This window comes from Mustelus asterias, chromosome 19 (genome assembly GCF_964213995.1).
Source record: "Mustelus asterias chromosome 19, sMusAst1.hap1.1, whole genome shotgun sequence".
NCBI classification, from domain to species: domain Eukaryota; kingdom Metazoa; phylum Chordata; class Chondrichthyes; order Carcharhiniformes; family Triakidae; genus Mustelus; species Mustelus asterias.
Genome location: NC_135819.1, coordinates 80398891 through 80420652, shown reverse-complemented (window position 1 = coordinate 80420652; position 21762 = coordinate 80398891). Strand labels below are relative to the sequence as shown.

The following is a 21762-nucleotide window of genomic DNA, read 5'->3' as shown; positions in this document are numbered from 1 at the left end:
TTTAGTGATGTTTCAATCACAGCCATTGACCACGGAGTAAAGAATGCTGAATACATGGTACCAGAGGGTTTGCGCTGCTGTCATTCCTTGAGTTCATGTCAATTCCAGAACACTAAAAGCTCGGGATTGTGTCGACAATATTAACTCAACGCGGTGAGAAATCCACGAGGGTACAGGCAGGTGAAGGGACTGTTGTGATGTTGCAGGAATTGGGTGGAAAGTTTAACTAACCAGTGGTCTTCTCTCTTCATCTCTTGCAGGAAGCGAAAGGAGATTATTCAAGGTAAGATTGGACAAGCTGTTTTGTGAGTGACGTGTGATAGACGCTGGGAGGTTTTGTTGGTGATTATTTGCAAAGCATAGTTTACCCTTCAGCTGTTTTCAGCCAACGCATTTATGCAGCTTTTTGTGAGGAAGTGGTGCTTTCTATTAATATTCACGGCAAAAATTAAGTGGCTGTAATAGAGTTGTCTTCTTTTGTTAAGGTTTGAGATGTATCTGCTCTCACTGTTCCATCATTGTATTGCCATCATTTGCTGGTGCACAGAAACCACGAACATACCTTCCTCGTGTTTGCCGGGACTCACTCAGGAAATGTTGACTTGATAAGAGTACCACACAAAGGCTGGTTAACAAAACTGCAGCGAGTGGAATAGGTGGGTCAGTGTCAGCGTGGATTAAAAAATGGCCTGAGAACAGAAACCAGCAAGTCTTGGTAAACAGTTATTTTTCAGACTGAAGGATGGTTGACAGTGGTGTTCCCCAAGGATCAGTACTAGGATTACTGAGTTGTTTATGTACATATATAGGAATGACATGATGACAATGGAATGACAACGTCAATATTTGCCAGTTCTGGAGGTGCAGCAGACAGTGAGGATGAAACCAATTATATTGCAACAGGACGCAGGTAGGCTGACAGAATGGGCAGGTGAATGACGGATGGAATTTAACACAGAGAAGTAGGAGGTGATGCATTTCAGCAGAAGGGTCAAGGAGAGGCACCATGGACTTAATGACACAATTCTAAAAAGTGCGCAGGGACAGAGGGGCTCGGGGGTTCATGTGCATCGATCTTTGAAGGCAGCAGGACATACTGAGAGAGTGGCTAGCGACACTTTGGGGATCTTGGCCTTCATAAATAAAAAACCAGGGAAGGCATGCTGAAATTTTATAAAGCTCTAATTAGGCCACAAGCAGAGTGTTGCGTCTGGTTCTGATCACCAAGGTTTAGGAAGGAAATGAAAGTCTTTGACAGAATGCAGAGGAGATTGGGGTTCCAGGGATAAGGGATTTTAGTTACAAGGTTAGGGTTGGAAAAGCTGGAGTTGTTCTCCTTGGAGTGAAGGAGGTTGCGGGGAGATTTGATACAAGATTATAAGAGATTTAGATAAGAAAGACAAAGAAAAACTGATCCCATTGGCTGGCAGTGCAAGGACTTGGGAAGACAAATTTAAGGTTATGGCCAAGAGATACAGAAGGGATGTGAGGAAGAACTTGCTTTACACAGTGAGTGGTGATGACCTGGACACTGCCTACAAGAGTTACGGACGCTGATATAATTAATGATTTCAAGAAAAAACTGGATGAACATTTGAGGGAAATAAATGTGCAAGGTTCCGGGAGCCAAGCAGGGGAATGCGACTGACTAGCTTGTTCTGGGGAGAGAGACAGCATGGGTTCAATGGGCTGAATGGCCACCAGCTGTGCTGTAAATGACCCTCTGACTCAAAACGACTGTCTGCAAACCTTGATCATCTTGTCTGGGACTCTAAGAAAACATCGGTTTGGAAGCTTTTAGTTGCTGGAGATAAACAAGGCACCAGAAACACAGGTTGATTTTTCCATGTCCGTGACAATTCAGGGTCTATGAACATAACCGCGAGTTTAGAATTACACTAACAACCAGTTTAAGATTATCAGTTGGGCAGTATGGTGGCACAGTGGTTAGCACTACTGCCTCACAGCGCCAGGGACCCAGGGTCGATTCTGGCCTTGGGTGATTGTCCGTGTGGAGTTTGCACATTCTCCCCATATCTGCATGGGTTTCCTCCGGGTGCTTCGGTTTCCTCCCACACTCCAAAGATTTTCAGGTTAGGTGGATTGGCCATGCTAAATTGCCCCTTGGTGGTCCAAGATGTGTAGGTTAGGGGGATTAGCCATGGGAAATGTGTGGGGTTACAGGGATAGGGCGGACGGTAATGCCTGGGTGGAATGTTTTTTCGGAGAGTCAGTGCAGACTCAATGGGCTGAATGGCCTTTTTCTGCACTGTAGGGATTCTGTGGGTTCACAGTGTAGCTCATTTTCACTCACACAGACATGTCCACTGCAGACAGAAAGAATATGTCCATGCTCCTTTTTCAACTAAACAATAGCTTGGGGCACAGCTATTCCCTGGTGCATTTCCCCAGCAATGGCTTTACCCAATCAGTGGTGACTTGCCTGGTTTTAATTGAAAAAAAACATGGCCGTTCACTGTTACCTGGTGCATTTGCCATAGCAACACCAATCAGAGTCCACTTTCCCACCATTCAGCATCCTTTTCTCGTGCAGTATAAATTGTTTTTCCCTTTAATATTTGGTATTCTTGTTTCTGAATGGAGGGCTGTGACAAGTGGCGTTCCTCAGGGATCAGTGCTGGGACCTTTGCTGTTTGTAATATGTATAAATGATTTGGAAGAAAATGTAACTGGATTGATTAGTAAGTTTGCGGATGACACAAAGGTTGGTGGATTTGCGGATAGCGATGAGGACCATCAGAGGATACAGCAGGATATAGATAGGTTGGAGGCTTGGGCGGAGAGATGGCAGATGGAATTTAATCCGGACAAATATGAGGTAATGCATTTTGGAAGGTCTAATACAGATAATAATACACAGTAAATGCCAGAATCCTTAAGAGTATTGATAGGCAGAGAGATCTGAAAGTGGCAACGCAGGTGGAGAAGGTAGTCAAGAAGGCATACGGCATGCTTGCCTTCATCGGCCGGGGCATTGAGTTTAAAAATTGGCAAGTCATGTTACAGCTTTATAGAACCTTAGTTAGGTTGCACTTGGAATATAGTGTTCAATTCTGGTCACCACACTACCAGAAGGATATGGAGGCTTTGGAGAGGGTACAGAAAAGATTTACCAGGATGTTGCCTGGCATGGAGGGCATTAGCTATGAGAAGAGGTTGGAGAAACTTGGTTTGTTCTCACTGGAACGACAGGTTGAGGGGCGACTTGATAGAGGTCTATAAGATTATGAGAGGCATGGACAGAGTGGATAGTCAGAAGCTTTTTCCCCGGGTGGAAGAGTCAGTTACTCGGGGGCATAGGTTTAAGGTGCGAGGAGCAAGGTTTGAAGGAGATGTACGAGGCAAGTTTTTTACACAGAGGGTGGTGGGTGCCTGGAACTCGCTGCCGGGGGAGGTAGTGGAAGCAGATACGATAGTGACTTTTAAGGGGCTTCTGGACAAATACATGAATAGGATGGGAATAGAGGGATATGGACCCTGGAAGGGTAGGTGGTTTTAGTTCAGTTGAGCAGCATGGTCGGTGCAGGTTTGGAGGGCCGAAGGGACTGTTCCTGTGCTGTAATTTACTTTGTTCTTTGTTTGTTGTTTGTTTTTTCTAAAATTCATTTACGAGGTGTGAGTGCTGCTGGCGCGGGCCAACATTTTATTGTCCATCCCTAATTGCCTCCGGTTGAGTGAATTGCAGAGTGGAGTTGAGGGTCGACCACGTTGCTGTGGGTCTGGAGTCACTTTGGGGCCAGGCTGTGGAAGGCTGACATTTCCCTTCCCGAAAGGACATTACTGAGCCAGATGGGTTCTGATGACAGGCTGGGTGTTTCATGGTCACTGTTACAGATACAAGCTTTTCATTCCAGAATTAATAATGATCTGAATTTAAACTCTGCAGCTGCTATGGTTCAGGGTTTGCTCTGAGCTACATCAAAGGATAGCAGTTTCTTTATCAAGATGTCTTTAACCCTTGCTGTGTATGTACCCAATATTTATGTATTTGTTCGGGAAGTTTAGCAATTTGAGTTTTAACCAAGTTAAACGACACTCTGATTGCTTGGAGTCTGTCCGTTGCTTTAGTGTCATCCTGGGCCAGTGGTTCCAATTTAGATTGCAGATGCACGATAGAATGTGGATGGCATTCTGCATTTCTTATGTGCCATTAAGCTGATGAAGTGAGAACATGTCCTGACGTTACTCTGCACTGTGGCAGCCACCAGCATGCACAGATGGCACTTGATGTGTTTTCCACATTAGGAATTCTCCAAAGTGATAAATACTCAGAGTGCAAAATGCTTGTTTGATTTGCCTGGTCTTTACGCTCAGTATGACAGACCCACTTTACTGGCTCACAGCCACTTCCTACCACTGAATTGATTACAGATGCTATCAACTCATTCTCGTTTGTCTTAAATAACTATTCAGCATTCCCCCACACCATGACTTATCTCAAACAGGTGTTTTAAGTTTTCCCCGGTGGTTTATCGAGTAACCACGAGACCCAGTGTCACGCTGAGGCTACTGACCAGGAAGGAAGTTGGTTTCATCCCTGCTGTTTCATGTTTGAGTGACAGATGGAGAGACGTCCTCGTGTCAGGAAGGGAGGCTATGAAAGCGCTCCTGATGCAGTCCACTTCTTCCGATTCATTTCTTTATTTGTGGAAATTTTGTTTACTCATTGGGGATTTTGATGGTTTATCCCATCCATTGACTGCCTACACTTCCCTCGAAAAAGCAGCCATCATAATCAAAGACCCCACACACCCCGGACATTCTCTCTTCCACCTTCTTCCGTCGGGAAAAAGACACAAAAGTCTGAAAACACGTACTTAGCGACTCAAGAACAGCTTCCTCGCTGCTGCTGTCAGACTTTTGAATGGACTTACCACATACAAGCTGATCTTCCTCCACAGCCTAGCTATGACTGTAATACTATAACCTGCACCCTCTCCTTTCCTTCCCTATGTACTCTATAAACGGTATGCTTTATCTGTATAGCACACAAGAAACAATACTTTTCACTGTATCCCAATACATGTCAATAATAAATCAATTCAACTCGATTCAAATTACTAAAATGCCTGCCCGAGGGAAGAGTCCAGGTCCAACTTTATTGTTGGTCACTCAGCAGAGAGGTTTCTTCTGGCAAGTGATTTCTGCCGCTCCTGTTTCGATGTTTCGGAGTATCGGAGTGAGCCGGTCTGAGAGACACGTTTCAGGCTTCATTCCCCAGCCTGTGATGTATCAGGGGCTGGAAAACATTGACACGTGCTTAAAAAAGAAACAAAAGACTTGTATTCACACTCCTCTTTCCATGGCCACAGGATGTTCCAAAACATGTTACAGCCAGTGAAATCCTTTCTACAATAAACAAAAAGAGAAAATGCTGGAAAAACTCAACACATCTGGCAGCATCTGTGCAGAGAGAAACAGAGTTCATGTTTCGAATCCATATGACTCTTCTTAGAGTTCTTGCAGTATAGTCACTGTTGTAATGTAGGAAACATGGCAGCCAATTTCTGCAAGCTCCCACAAACAGCAATACAATTTTTTTTTATTCGTTCGTGGGACATGGAAATCGCTGGCTGGGCCAGCATTTATTGCCCATCCCTAGTTGCTCGGGGGCAGTTGAGAATCAACCACATTGCTGTGGCTCTGGAGTCACATGTGGGCTAGATCGGGTAAGGACAGCAGATTTCCTTCCCTAAAGGACATTAGTGAACTTTTCATTGTATCCCAACAGTCAATAATGGATTTTTGCGACAGTTAGGGACGGCACGTTGGCACAGTGGTTAGCACTGCGGCCTCACAGCGACAGACCTGGGTTTAATTCCGGCCTCAGGTCACTGTGTGGAGTTTGCACGTTCTCCCCGTGTCTGCATGGGTTTCCTCCGGGTCCTCTGGTTTCCTCCCACAGCCCAAAGATGTGCAGGTTAGGTTGATTGGCCTTGCTAAATTGACCCTAGTGTCAGGGGGATTAGCAGGGTAAATGCGTGGGGTTACGGGAAGAGGGCCTGGGTGAGACTGTGGTCGGTGCAGACCCGATGGGCTGAATGGCCTCCTTCTGCACCGCTGGGATTCTATGATTTTAACAATGGTTTCATGGTCATCAGTAGATTCTTAATCCAGGTATTTATTATTCAATTCAAATTCCACCATTGCTGTGGCGCGATTTGAACCTCGATTCCCAGAACATTAGCTGAGTTTCTGGATTGATAGTCTAGCGATAATACGACTAGGCCATTGCCTCCCCTAGACCAAATAATCTGTTCTTGTGATATTGATGTTGGTCCGAGGACACCTGGGATAACTCCTCTGTTCTTCAAAGTGGTAGCCACGGGATCTTTTATATCACTCGAAAGACAGCACATCCAACAGTGCAGCACTCCCTCAGTGCAGCACTGGATTGACAGTCTAGACTTCTCTGCTCATGTCCTGGAGTGAGACTTGAACCCACGACCCCATGACCTGCTGAGCCGCTGTGAAATTGGGCGTGGATCAAACTGAGCTTGGCTGTCACCCTTCCGCAGTCGAATACCTCGCCAACATTCACGGGGTGGACTCCCCGAAGAAGGATGATGACTTGTTGATGATCAGTACAGCATCAAAACAACCATAGTGAGCCGGGAACCTGAGGAGAAGATGACAGCGATGAGAAAAAAGAGGAACTTTGGTAAATAGAGCCACAAGGTCCAACACAACATTTGGAATATTATCTGAAAGGATTCCCTGATTGACCTGTTCCAAATGTCAGGTGTCCGAATCACAGCAATCCACAGAAACCTTCCTCCTGCCGCCTCTGCTCTGTCCAATAGCTTGGATATGTTTCAGTAACGTTGGCCGGAATTTTACCGGCACGCCCGCCCCGAATCTGGGGACAGGCGAGGCTTGGAGAGCAGCATTCTCCGCCGGCCTCGGGCGGGATCGTACGAACCTCGGGCGGACGTGCTAGTAAAATTTCGCTCAGGATTGATCTTCTAACTGCAGCCTCCCCTCTCCGCCTCAGCAAAGTTCATTCTTGTATTACACGGCGTGAGAACGAAGGAACTAAAACATTTTGACTTGGCCTCGGCTTAGTTTGCATTTTGATGGATTTGTAATAAAATCGACAGTCAAGGCGCAGTGAATAAATTACAGAGGTTTGAGACCGAGAGTTCAGAAATCCTTTAACCACTTGGCAAATTGTGTGCAAATAGGGTGGACATCAAACTCCACAGGCAACCACATAAAACTAAACTTTAATTTTAATTAAAAACTGGAATGTAGCTTGTAAACAGTGCAAAATTTGCCATGTGGACAGGAGGAATGCATGGAGCCAGTAAATTAAACAGAAACAAAGATTCCTGCCAAGAACGTTAATTAAACGCATTGCCGTGCTGTTGAGTTTATCCCCACTGTGATGTTTGTTTAAAGCCAATCCCAGTCTTTCAGGAAGCCACAGAAGACCTGCTCTTTCAAATACTTTGTTTATTTGTGGAAATATTGTTTACTCGTTTGGGATTTTGATGGTTTTATCGTTAAATTACTAGAATGCCGAGGGAAGCGTTCAGGTCCAACTTTATTGTTGGTCACTCAGCAGAGAGGTTTATTCTGGCAAATGATTTCTGCCGCTCCTGTTTCGATGTTTCGGAGTATCGGAGTGAACCGTTCTGAGAGGCAAGTCCCTGGCTTCAGTCCCCAGCCCGTGGGTGCATCCTCAACGGGTCAGCAGCAGAGATTATTCAGTACGTCTACGTTAAGATCAGTACATGAGTGAGAGAGGATCTTAGATCGGAAGATCAAATCAGTTTGGGTGGAGCAAGGGTACAGCAAGGGGCAGCAAACTTTGGTCGGAGTTGTTTATGGGTTACCAAAGAGTAGTGGCAATGTAGGGAATGTTACAAACCAGGAAATTACAGGTGCATGTAACAAAGGCAATACAGTAATCATAGGGGACACCAACCTACATATAGACTGGATAAACCTAATTAACACTGACACTGACGGGGATAAATTCTTGGAATGTATATGTGAAAGTTTTCTAAAACAGTATTTTGAGGAACCAGCCAGAGGGAGGGTTATTTTAGATCCAAGGTTGTGCAACGAGAAAGGGCTAATTAATGATTTTGTTGGAAAGGCGGCGGCAGCACGGTGGCACAGTGGTTAACACTGCTGCCTGACAGCGCCAGGGACCCGGGTTCGATTCTGGCCTCGGGTCACTGTCTGTGTGGAGTCTGCACGTTCTCCCCGTGTCTACATGGGTTTCCCCCGGGTGCTCCGGTTTCCTCCCACACTCCAAAGGTGTGCAGGTTAGGTGGATTGGCCATGCCAAACTGTCCATTAGTGTCAGGGGGATTAGCAGGGTCAATATATGGGATTACAGGGTGGGATCATTGTCGGTGCAGGCTCGATGGGTCAAATGGCCCACTTCTGCCCTGTGGGGCTTCTATGATTCTATAAGTCTTCAGAGAAGAGTGACCATGACATGGAAGAATCTTCCATGAAGTTTGAAAATGAGTAGTTCAACCTGAAAGGAGGGTCTTTACACAAAGGAAACAATGAAGCTATGAGGGACAAGCTGGCAGAGGTAGATTGGGAAACTATATTCAAGGGTATGATTGTACAGGCAATAGCCAGCATTTAAGGAATTAACACATGGTTTGCAACAAATTTACATCCCCCCTTACAAAAAGCCAGCAGGAAAAGTGATCCAACCATGACGAACAAGAGAAGTTAAGGATTCTATCAGCTCAAGGGAAGAGACATATAAAGTTGCCAAGAAAGTAGAGGATTGGGAGCATTTTAAAATTCAGCAAAGGAGAACTAAGAAGTTGATAAAGAAGAAAATAAAATATGGAATTAAACTAGCGAGAAACATGAAAACAGATCATAGAAATCATAGAAACCATACAGTGCAGAAGAAGGCCATTCGGCCCATCGAGTCTGCACCGACCACAATCCCACCCAGGCCCTACCCCCACATATTTACCCACTAATCCCTCTAACCTACGCACCTCAGGGGCAATTTTTAACCTGGCCAATCAACCTAACCCGCACATCTTTGGACTGTGGGAGGAAACCGGAGCACCCAGAGGAAACCCACGCAGACATGAGGAGAATGTGCAAACTCCACACAGACAGTGACCCAAGCCGGGAATCGAACCCGGGACCCTGGAGCTGTGAAGCAGCAGTGCTAACCACTGTGCTACCGTGCCGCCCCATGTGCTGCAGATGGAAAAACTACTATAGGTCTGTAAAAAGGAAAATGTTAGTGAAGACAAGTGTGGGCCCTTTATAAGCAGAGGCAGGAGAATTTATAATGGGGAATAAGGAAATGGCAGAGAAACTAAAATACTTTTGTGTCTGTTTTTACAGAGGAAGATACAAAGAAACCTCTGAAATGTTGGGGAACCAGGGGACTAGTGAGATTGAGGGTCTGACTGAAATGAGTCATAGAGGTTTACAGCATGGAAACAGGCCCTTTGGCCCAACTTGTCCATGCCACCTTTTATTTTAAACCCCCAAGGTAATCCCAACTTCCCACTTTTGGCCCATGTTCCTCTATACCCATCGTACCCATGTAACTATCTAAATGCTTTTTAAAAGACAAAATTGTACCCGCCTCTACGACAACCTCTGGCAGCTTGTTCCAGACACTCACCACCCTCTGTGTGAAAAAATTGCCTCTCTGGACACTTTTGTATCTCTCCCCTCTCACCTTAAACCAATGCCCTCTAGTTTTAGACTCCCCTACCTTTGGGAAAAGATATTAACTATCTACCTTGTCTATGCCCCTCATTATTTTATAGACCTCTATAAGGTCACCCCTCAGCCTCCTACACTCCAGAGGAAAAATGTCACAGTCTATTCAGCCTCTCCTTATAACTCAATCCATCAAGTCTCAGCAGCATCCTAGTAAATCTTTTCTGCACTCTTTCTAGTTTAATAATATCCTTTCTATTAGTATTAGTTAAAAAGTAGTGTTGGAGAAATTAATGAGGCTTAAAGTTGATCGTTTCCGTGGAGCCGATGGTTTACATCCCAGAGTGTTGAAGGTGGCTGTGGAGATGGTGGATGCATTGGAGATCTTCTTTCAAAATTCTGCAGATTCTGGAATGGTATCTGCAGATTGGAGGGTGGCAAATGTAACGCCAAGATTTAAGAAAGGAGAGAGGGGGGAAACCTGTTAGCCTTACATCAGTAGTAGAGAATCTATTCCAAAGAATGTGGTAACTGGGCACTTAGAAAATAATGGTGAGATTGGGCAGAGACAGGGTAGATTTATGGAAGGAAAATTATGTTTGAAATGTGGAGTTATTTGAGATTGTAGTGAGCAGGATGGATAAGGGAGAACCATTGGATGCCCTGTTTTCAGAAGGTTCTCAATGAGGTCAAACATTGGAGATTCTTTGGGACAATTAGAGCACATGGGATTGGGGGTAATAGACTGAGATGGATTGAGGATTGGTTAACTGGAATGTAAGTTGTGAGGAAGTTGCAAGGAGGCTTCAAGCGGATGTGGATGGGCTAAATGAATGGATAAGAACATGGCAGATGGAATATAATGTGAATAAGTGTAGTTATCCACTCTGGGAGAAAAAACAGAAAGACAGAACATTTCTTGAATGGTGAAAGGTTGGGACATGTTGATGTCCAAAGGGACCTGAGTGCCCTTGTTCAGAAGTCACTAAAAGCTAGTGTGCAGGTGCAGCAAGAAATTAGGCCTGTTGGCCTTCATCACGAGGGGATTTGAGAAAAGGAGTAAAGATGTTCTTGCTGCAGCTGTACAGGGCCACACCTGGAGTATTGTGCACAGTTTTGGTCTCCCTATCGAAGGAAGGATATTGTTGCCATAGAAGGAGTGCAACAGATAATCATCAAGCTAATCCCTGGGATGTTGGAATTGTCGTAAGAGGAGAGATTGTGGGAGTGTGAGTTGTGAGGATGATGCAAAGAGGCTTCAGAGAGATTTAGACAGTCTGAGTGAGTGGACAAGAACGTGGCAGGTGGAATTTAATGTGGAAAATGTGAAGTTATCCGCTTTGGTAGGAAAACCAAATGCAGTGTATTTTGTAAACGGAGAGATTGGGAAATGTTGATGGCCAGAAAGACTTGGGTGTTGTTCACAAGTCTTTGTGGGCGAACATGCAGGTGGCACAAGCAATTAGGAAGCAAATGGTACGTTAGGCTTTATTGCAAGGGGACTTGAGCATAGGAATAATTGTTGCCTTTGTTGTGTAGAGCCTTGGTGAGACCACACCTGGAGTATTGTGTAGAGTTGTGGTCTCCTTACCTAAGGAAGGATATCCTGGCCATAGAAGGAGCACAATGAAGATTCACCAGACTGACCCCAAGGATGGCAGGACTGCCCTATGAGGAACGATTGAGGATATAAAAACATAAGAACATAAGAAATAGGAGCAGGAGTAGGCCATCTAGCCCCTCAAGCCGGCCCTGCCATTCAATAAGATCATGGCTGATCTGAAGTGGATCAGTTCCACTTACCTGCCTGATCCCCATAACCTTTAATTCCCTTACCGATCAGGAATCCATCTATCTATATAGAGCCTGTTTGGGTGGCACAGTGGTTAGCACTGCTGCCTCACAGCATCAGGGACCCGGGTTCGATTCCTGGCTTGGGTCACTGTGCGAAGTCTGCGCGTTCTCCCCGTGTCTGTGAAGGTTTCCTCCCACAATCCAAAAGACGTGCTGGTTAGGTGCATTGGCCATGCTAAATTCTCCCTCAGTGTACCGAACAGGTGTCAGAGTGTGGCAACGAGGGGATTTTCACAGTAACTTCATTGCAGTGTTAATGTAAGCCTACTTGTGGTACTAATAAATAAAATAAATAAGTATTCTCTTAGTTTAGAAGAATGAGAGATGATGTCATTGAAGTGAACAAAATTCTTACAGGACTCAGCAGGGTAAATGCAGGAAGGATATTTCCCCTGGCTGGAGGGAATCTAGAACCGGGGACACAGTCTCAGAATAAGAGTTAGGCCATTTCGGACCAAAGAGAAGACGTACATGTCCACAGATGTACAGACACACATGTACACAAACACAGATGTACAGGCATACACATGTACACAAACACAGGTGTACAGACACACACGTACACAAACACAGATGTACAGGCATACACATGTACACAAACACAGGTGTACAGACACACATGTACACATCCACAGATGTACCAACACACGTACATATTCACAGATGTGCAAATACACATGTACACATATACAGATTGACAGGCACACACATGCACATATGCGCAGATGTATAGACGCACACATGTACACATTCATGCATGTACAGATAAAACAGGATGTAGTACGTATTTTCAAACCATTACCTGGCAAGTGTCTCAGTAACTTGTATCTGATGTTTGATCCCATTTATTCTGTGCTGCGTACTTGTCTGAGTGTAACCCTAGGCAGTGCCATTCTGGACCACACCAGAATATGAGAATTTTCGTCTTGTGGTCGAATGTAACAGATGGATGATTATTCTGCTGAGATTGGAAATTGCGAACAGCTCCATCCTGCTGAACACATCTGGAATAAGAGTGCAGCCCTATCATTAGCTCCACATTTGCTCTCTCATTTTAACCCTGTCTTTAATCACTGAATACAGTAGTATCCTGTTTCCTGCATTCAGAAAAATCCCCAAATTGAGCAGTTTTCCTCCTATTAGATTCTGGAAAATTCACCGCAGCTAACTTTATGTATGGGATCAATCAATTCGAACTATCCGTAGGAAAAAGTTCATTAACTGCAAGTGTTGCAGTGACGATTGTTTCCCGGGAGTAAGGTGGAAAGCACAGTTGCTTATGCAGGAGACACAGTTTGATATACACTGTGTGGTATATGGAGTGCATTGGCAAACAAACTCAGTTCAAACCTCTGCCTTTTAACAAAGTGGTTAACCCATAAATCTGCTGCAAAGGGAATTTCTTGGATATTATTGCTGGAATTTTACTGGCATGCCCGCCCTGATTCCGAGGCTCGCAGAACGGAATTCTCCGTTGGCCTCTGGCAGGATTTTGCGAGCCTTGCACAAGCGAGATTGTAAAATACCGGCCATATATGGCTTGGAATATCTGGATTTCAGTGTTTTAACATTGCTTTAGTTATATATAGCAAGTGGTCTCGCAACACCAGGTTAAAGTCCAACAGGTTTATTTGGTAGCACGAGCTTTCGGAGCGCCACTCACCTGATGAAGGAGCGGCGCTCCGAAAGCTCGTGCGACTAAACAAACCTGCTGGACTTTAACCTGGTGTTGTGAGACTACTTTACCCACCCCAGTCCAACACCGGCAACTCCACATCTTAGTTATATATCACAGTGTGAGGTAAATATGTACCAGTTGGTTGTGCTCAGTTGCTTTGTCACTTTGTTTTAAGGTGTTGGGCACTTTCCGCATTATTTATCCGATTGTTGGTTAGAAGGTGGACAAGCTATTTCGGAAACTCCTGTTTCCACTCACACTATCACAGGACACAATCTGGCTCATGTGATAGAAATTCACTTCAGTTGCTAAGGGGCTTGCTTATTAAACGCTAATGATGATAATATAATTATATATCTTTGAGATTAAAATATTTTAAGTCCCAGAGGATTTGTCTCAAACCAAATCATACATTTCAAAATTGTCTCTTTGTAAAAGCCCATCGATCAAAATTTGCAAGAAGCAGATACGTTGCGCAGCTCTGACAAAGTGTCAAGTGACAAAACTCATGGGTGGCACAGTGGTTAGCACTGCTGCCTCAGTGCCAGGGACCCGGGTTCAATTCCGGCCTCGGGTCACTGTCTGTGTGAAGTTTGTACATTCTCCCCGTGTCTGCATGGATTTTCTCCGGGTGCTCCGGTTTCCTCCCATAGTCCAAAGATGTGTGGGTTAGGTTGATTGGCCATGCTAAATTGTCCTTTAGAGTCAGGGGGATTAGCAATGTAAATATGTAGGGTTAAGGGGATAGGGCCTGGGTGGGATTGTTGTCAGTGCAGGCTCGATGGGTTGAATGGCCTCCTTCTGCACTGTTGGGATTCTATGAAAACATTGGCTCTATTCTCTCCCACAGATGCTGCCAGACCTGCTGAGATTTTCCAGCATCTTCTGTGTTTTGTTGAACTGTGCCACAGTTGAGTTGAGATCTCGAGGGTAATCCTGCTCAGTTGCTGTGGTTACAGACCAGCTAACGGCACTGCCTCTAATCGCCCTATCATAAACTAAAACTATAATCACGTTTCCCAGGAAAGTAATTTTTGAGAGTGGGCCGTTGAAGGGAGGCATTTGGATTAATGTTTATATTCAGCTGGAGAGAGGTGTGCAATCTGCATTTGGAATCCACGGTTCAGATAGACGGTCTATGAATTAAATATGGAGAGTCAAGTCCCCTGTGTTTCTAGTACCACAATCCAGTGTCCAATAAAATTCAAAACAAGAGCCGGGGATCCCCAAGAGAGAAGCAACCAGCAAAATAAATAAGATAGTTGAATAATGGAGGTCCTGAGCAGGTAGAGAGACAGCTGCTGAGATTCGTTCCTGGGGTGAGGATTTCTGGGTGGACCCAAGCAGGCCTTGAACAAAGGACCAATGAGATCGATGTTCACTGTGGAATTATACCTCTTTGTCATTGAAGGTTGCTAAGTTTCTCAGAAGAATTTGCCTTCAGATCGAGTAGATTATTTTTATTATCAGTTCATGATGCGGACATCGCTGACTGGCCAGCATTTATTGCCCATCCTTAATGGCCCTTGAACTGAGTGGCTCGCTTCCCCATTTCAGAGGGGCATTTAAGAGTCAACCACATTGCTGTGGATCTGGAGTCGCACGTAGGCCGGACTCGGTAAGGAGTAAGTGGTTGAGATTGAGTCTATAGTAGGTCAATTATCAATTATAAAGTATATTTATCAGTGTCACAAGTAGGCTTACATTAACACTGCAATGAAGTTACTGTGAAAATCCCCTAGTCGCCACACTCTGGTGCCTGTTCGGGTACACTGAGGGAGAATTTAGCACCTAACCAGCATGTCTTTCTGACCGTGGGAGGAAATCAGAGCACCCAGTGGAAACCCATGCAGACACAGGGAGAATGTACAGACTCCACACAGACAGTGACCCAAGCTGAGAATTGAACCCGGGTCCCTGGCGCTGTGAGGCAGCAGTGCGAACCACCGTGCCACCCCAATCAGACAACATTGTCTGAAAAAGCTATTAGTAAGCATCAAAGTGTAAATAACACCCAAATACACAAACATTTAGCAGTGATGTGTGTCAGAACTGGGTTCATTTAAGAGTAAAATATTTTTGGCTCCCCATACATAGAATCATAGAATCCCTACTATGCAAAAGGAGGCCATTTTGCCCATCGAGTCTACAATGACTCTCCAACAGAACAGAGCAGTCCCGTAACCCCACGTATTTGCCCCTCCCCTGCCCCCCTCAGAGGTTTGCAGTCAGTTCCATGTGGAGAGGTCTTGGGGGAGGGATGTCATACGGTATCCATGGTTTCCCCCGGCTGCTATTCAGGGTCCTCACCCTGGGATTGAAAGTAAGAATGGAGAAACTGGATCAGGTTCAGTTTTATTGCCCTGGAAACCAAACCCCCCCACCCTCCAACCCCCAAATCCAACTGTCAACTGACGCCCATAGGACCGTACTCACATGTGTAATGATAGTTAATTCAGGGGGTTATTAGAGAGCAACCATGTGGAGCCACACCACACCACACGTCACCACTTTGGGGAGAATGGGTGTTATGTCACTAATTAGGGGAAATGGCACAGTGGTTAGCACTGCTGCCTCACGGCACCAGGGACCCGGGTTCGATTCCTGGCTTGGGTGATTGTGCGGAGTTTGCACGTTCTCCCCGTCTCTGCGTGGGTTTCCTCCGGTTTCCTCCCACAGTCCAAAAGACGTGCTGGTTAGTTGCATTGGCCATGCTTTTGTATCCCTTGATGTACCCGAACGGGCGCCGGAATGTGGTGACTAGGGGATTTTCACAGTAACTTCATTGCAGTGTTAATGTAAGCCGACTTGTGACACTAATAAATAAACTGGAAGGCAATTTGAAACATTGGAATGAAATATCCTCTCGTTGCCATGGAAGCTGAAAGGAAAACAGCCATTGGGTGATGCAGCTGCCGGGAAGCCAATCCCTGTCCTTTCCCCAAGCTGTTTTTGACGTGTTGTGGGACTGATTTTTGTCGGCACCGTTTGGTTATAACTCATCGTTCCTCGTTTAAAACCTTCTGTGCGAGTGTTTGACCTCTGGGTGAGTGGACCGCTGGCACACTGATGGTTCCGCCGTGAGGAGCGCCTGTCATAGTCTGGCAGAACTTTCAATGGCCCGTTTTCTGTTGCCACAATATGTCAGGATGATGGACATGGAGCAGAGTGTGTGAGAGCCAGGCCGGGGTTGAAAGGTCGCAGTCACTCACTTGAATATTGCAGGTTCCATGTATGTTGATTTTATAAATAAAATATAAGTTTGTTGATTTAAAGGAATTTGTGGAGGAAGGTTTTTGACGTTAGGATGGCACGGTAGCACAGTGGTTAGCACTGCTGCTTCACAGCTCCAGGGACCTGGGTTCGATTCCCGGCTTGGGTCGCTATCTGTGTGGAGTTTGCACATTCTCCTCGTGTCTGCGTGGGTTTCCTCCGGGTGCTCCGGTTTCCTCCCACAGTCCAAAGATGTGCGGGTTAGGTTGATTGGCCATGCTGAAATTGCCCCTTAGTGTCCTGGGATGCGTAGATTAGAGGGATTAGTGGGTAAAATATGTAGGGATATGGGGGTAGGGCCTGGGTGGGATTGTGGTCGGTGCAGACTCGATGGGCCGAATGGCCTCTTTCTGTACTGTAGGGTTTCTATGATTTCTATGATTTCTAGGATGGTACATGCCAAAAGACTTCCTTCGGCATATTGACTGCACAAACTAGGATATTTTGCAGCCAGTGAATAGTCCATGTCTGAATATAAAACTGAAGCTGTTCCCCTATTAGGAGTTGTGTTAAAGTTGAACAGAACGCTCCATAAGAAGACGCTGGCTGTTATCGGGCATAAAGGGTGGAATTTTCCTGTCCCCCCCGCCACGGGAATCGCAGCGGGCGCGGGACGTGGACCATGCAAAGGTCTATTGACCTCAGGCGGGATATTCCGGCCATGGGGAGAGTGCGGCTGGAAAATCCCGCCCCAAATGTTTACGAGCATTTTGCAATCTATCAGCGTCAATGGATGCTGCCGTCAGACTTTAGAATGGACCTACCCTGCATTAAGTTGATCTTTCTCTACACCCTAACTATGACTGTAACACTACATTCTGCACCATCTCCGGCGGCACAGTGGTTAGCACTGCTGCCTCACAGCGCCAGGGACCTGGGTTCAATTCCTGGCTTGGGTCTCTGTAAGTGTGGAGTCTGCACGTTCTCCCCGTGTCTGCGTGGGTTTCCTCCCACAGTCCAAAGACGTGCTGGTTAGGGGGATTGGTCGTGCTAAATTCTCCCTCAGTGTACCCGAACAGGCGCTGGAGTGTGGCGACTAGGGGCATTTTCACGGTAACTTCATTGCAGTGTTAATGTACGCCTACTTGTGACACTAATAAATAAACTAAACTTTTCTTTCTCTATGAACGGTATGCTTTGTCTGTATGGCGCGCAAGAAACAATACTTTTCACTGTATGCTAATACATGTGACAATAATAAATCAAATCAGTCTGCTGTAACAATGTTTTCAGCATTACCTAATTATGCTGCAGTTTTAAAAAGTCTTTTTGATGAAGTTTATTGCCTGTAACAGCACTCTTTGTGATTTTTTTTCCCATTTCAAAGTGAATGCAGTAAAAGTCGGTGTTTCTTGTTTGCGGTTAGCGGTCGCATTCCATCGCACAGCTGTCACATTTATTATGTCCAGGCCTTTGTTTTATTCAGATTCATCTTCTGTTTATTAAAGTTTATTTGTTTATTAGTCACAAGTAAGGCTTACATTAACGTTGCAATGAAGTTACTGTGAAATGCGGATTGTGTCAGGACACGCGGCGTGCGCAGACATGGACTGACTGAGTTTGATTTCCTCGTGCACTCACACCCCAGCCAGGGCTTCCCAGTTCCTGCTGCTGCTGCTGTTTTGTCACCCCTGGGCCCCCCCCCCCCCCGCTTGTACACCTCATATCCAGCTGGTTGATGGCGGAGGCCGGCAAACAGGTTGCTCTTGGCACCTGCTCACCATTCTGGGTGGGAGAAAATAGAAAGCAGAAGGTTCTAATCATACAGAGCAAAGAAAGAACAATGTGAGAAAGTCTTTGTGGGCTACACATGTTTTAAAGCTTTAAAGTTTATTTATTAGTGTCACAAGTAGGCTTACATTAACCCTGCAATGAAGTTACTGTGAAAATCCCCGAGTCGCCACATTCCGGGGCCTGTTTGGGTGCACTGAGGGGGAATTTAGCACGGCCAATGCACATTGGCCATTAAACCTAACTTTGAAACATACATGACAGTGGCATGTGCGAGAGAGAGAGAGAGTGAAAGAGAGGAAGTGAGGAAAAGAGACCTAGATGGTCTAAATATATCCACGTCTTTTGGAGTGTGGGAGGAAACCGGAGCACCCGGAGGAAGCCCACGCAGACACGGGGAGAACGTGCAGACTCCACACAGCCAGTGACCCAGGCTGGGCCTTGAACCCGGGTCCTTGGCGCTGTGAGGCAGCGGTGCTAACCACCGTGTCACCGTGCGAACACATGTTGTCCTGGGTCTTGCGATCAGCAGCACATCGGAGGAATTGCCAGGGGTGGGGAATATAGTCTGGGGTCCCCTGGAGGGCGGGGGGGGGGGGGGGGGGGGGGTGGGGGGTAGCGAGCAGAGTCGGGAGTACTCAAGGGGATGAGCAGAGTCAGGAGTCCTCTGTGGAGGAGCAGAATCGGGGGACCCCAATGGAGGAACAGGGATAGGGGGGTCTCCGGAGTACTGGAGCAGGGATAGGGGGACCCCAAAGGTGGAGCAGGAATAGGGGGGTCTCCGGAGTGTAGGAGCGGGGATAGGGGGTCTCCGGAGAACAGGAGTATAGAACATAGAAAAGCTACAGCACAAACAGGCCCTTCGGCCCACAAGTTGCGCCGAACAATTTCCTTACCTTCTAGGCTCATCCATAACCCTCTATCTTACTAATAGAACAAAATTAGTCCTGGTTAGCCACTTCATTCCACCACCACCAATAGAATCCTACAGTGCAGAAAGGAGGCCATTCGGCCCATCGGGTCTTCCCCGACCACAATCCCACCCAGGCCCTATCCCCATAACCCCATGCATTTACCCTAGCTAGTCCCCTTGACACTAAGGGGCAATTTAGCACGGCCAATCCACCTAACCCGCACATCTTTGGAGTGTGGGAGGAAACCGGAGCACCCGGAGGAAACCCACGCCGACACGGGGAGAGTGTGCAAACTCTATACAGACAGTGACCCAAGGCCAGAATCGAACCCGGGTCCCTGGCACTATGAGGCAGCAGTGCTAACCACTGTGCCACCGTGTCGTTCCTTGTCGAGCAGAGTTAGGGGTCTCGGGTGGAGTAGCAGATTCACGGGGATGGAGGGGGGGGAGTTGCGCGGGGAGGGGTGCCAGAGGAGCAGGTGTGCATTCACGCTCCTGTTGTTTGGATGGGTGCATTCCTGCGCAGATTCGAACCCCACCCCAACAACAGCCTAAATATATCCAATTAAAAACGAGTAGCAGTTTTGGCCAATCAGCTCATATTCCCAACGGCAGTTTCCAATGGAGCCCATTCCCTTGGAGCACAACTTCTGCATTTGAACACATGTGGCTTCCCCGGTAGTTGTGGTGTTGTAGTTTTCCTCAACACTGTCAAACCTCTCAATATTTATTTTATTTTATTTATTATTGTCACATGTCTTAGTATAGAGTGAAAAGTATTGTTTCTTGTGCGCTATACAGACAAAACACACCATTTGTAGAATACATAGGGGAGAAAGAAAGGAGTGCGGAATGTAGTGTTACAGTCATAGCTAGGGTGTGGAGAAAGATCAACTCAATGTAAGTCCATCCAAAAGTCTGACAGCAGCAGGGAAGAAGCTGTTCTTGAGGCGGTTGGTACGTGACCTCAGACTTTTATATCTTTTTCCCGACGGAAGAAGGTGGAAGAGAGAATGTCCGGGGTGTGTGGGGTCCTTGATTATGCTGGCTGTTTTTTCGAGACAGCAGAAAGTATAGACAGAGTCAAAGGATGGGAGGCTGGTTTGCGCGATGGATTGGGCTACATTCACGACCTTTTGTAGTTTCTTGCGGTGTTGGGCAGAGCAGGAGCCACAGCAAGCTGTGATACAACCTGAAAGAATGCTTTCTATGGTGCATCTGTAAAAGCTCGTGAGAGTTGCAGTGGACATGCTGAATTTCCTTAGCCTCCTGAGAAAGTAGAGGTGTTGATGGGCTTTCTTAACTATAGTGTCGGTGTGGAGGGACACCTAGAAATTTGAAGCTGTCAACCATTTTCACTTCATCACTGTTGATGTAGACAGGAGCATGTTCTCCACTACGCTTCCTGAAGTCGATGACTATCCCCTTCGTTTTGTTGACATTGAAGGAGAGATTATTGTTGCCGCACCAGTTCACCAGATTCTCTATCTCTTTCCTGTACTCTGTCTCGTCATTGTTTGAGATCCGACCCACTACGGTGGTGTCATCAGCAAACTTGAAAATGGAGTTGGAGGGGAATTTGGCCACACAGTCACGGGTGTATAAGGGATATAGTAGGGGTATAGTAGGGGGCTGAGGACACAGCTTTGTGGAGCACCTGTCACTGAGGGAGGAGCCGAGCCCCAGGTCACGGAGTTTGGAGATGAGTTTGTTGGTGTAATGGATAATTTATGCTACTAGGACCACAAGATGTGGGCCAGTGTCACGGGTCAAGTGTGAAATGAGGAAGTTAAGGATAGCCACAATTCTCCTGAGGTGAAACAAATAAATGTAGGAAGTGCTGGGAAGCCCAGTGACATCGACATCATAAAGAGATTCCGCTACTGACCCTTCATCAGGACGAGAGAGGGGGAGATGGGAAACCATCCCTTTTTTATGAATTAAACTGGAGTAAATAATTTCACAGTGCCACACATGTAGAGTTCAATGTCCATTCTCTCTCACTATTGGTCACTCACTATTTGGGTAACTCAGTATCCAGAGTAGCGTTCCCAAGCGTATGGAAGCTCGGAACTCTAGTGACCTCTCAGGAGCATCGAGGAATCCCAAACATTCTCATCATCTCGACATCCCTTTTTGTTTGCTGCTACATGGTGTGAACACAGAAATTAAGTGAAATCGAGTCTTTGAGCTGTATCTATGTATAAGTTAAGAATTACTAAGAGGCACAAAGTCACAAATGTAGCTAACCCACAGGTATAATGAGGAAGGGAAACATGTCATAGAATCATAGAATCCTACAGTACAAAAGGAGGCCATTCGGCCCCTCGAGTCTGCATCGACCACAATCCCACCCAGGCCCTATCCCTAGCTAGTCTCCCTGACACTAAGGGGTAATTTAGCGTGGCCAATCCACCTAACCCACACACCTTTGGACTGTGGGAGGAAACCGGGGCACCCGGAAGAAACCCACGCAGGCACGGGGAAAATGTGCAAACTCCGCACAGACAGTGAGCCAAGCCGGGAATCAAACCCAGGTCCCTGGTGCTGTGAGGCAGCAGTGTTCTATGTTGCAGGGATTTGGAGTGCCAGAGTAAGGAATCTCGCTGTAATTGTACAGGAA

The 21762-nt window shown here is 46.2% G+C and overlaps 1 protein-coding gene across 7 annotated transcripts in view; it reads left to right on the top strand.

Annotated features, from left to right (window-relative positions):
* The window catches only part of frmd4a (FERM domain containing 4A), a 395474-nt gene that overhangs the window by 255107 nt on the left and 118605 nt on the right, over positions 1–21762 (top strand). For all 7 annotated transcript variants that reach the window (XM_078235965.1, XM_078235964.1, XM_078235961.1 and 4 more), the window contains one exon: positions 261–283. In XM_078235965.1, the coding sequence (XP_078092091.1) occupies positions 261–283 (23 nt within the window). The remainder of the gene's footprint in view (positions 1–260; positions 284–21762) is intronic.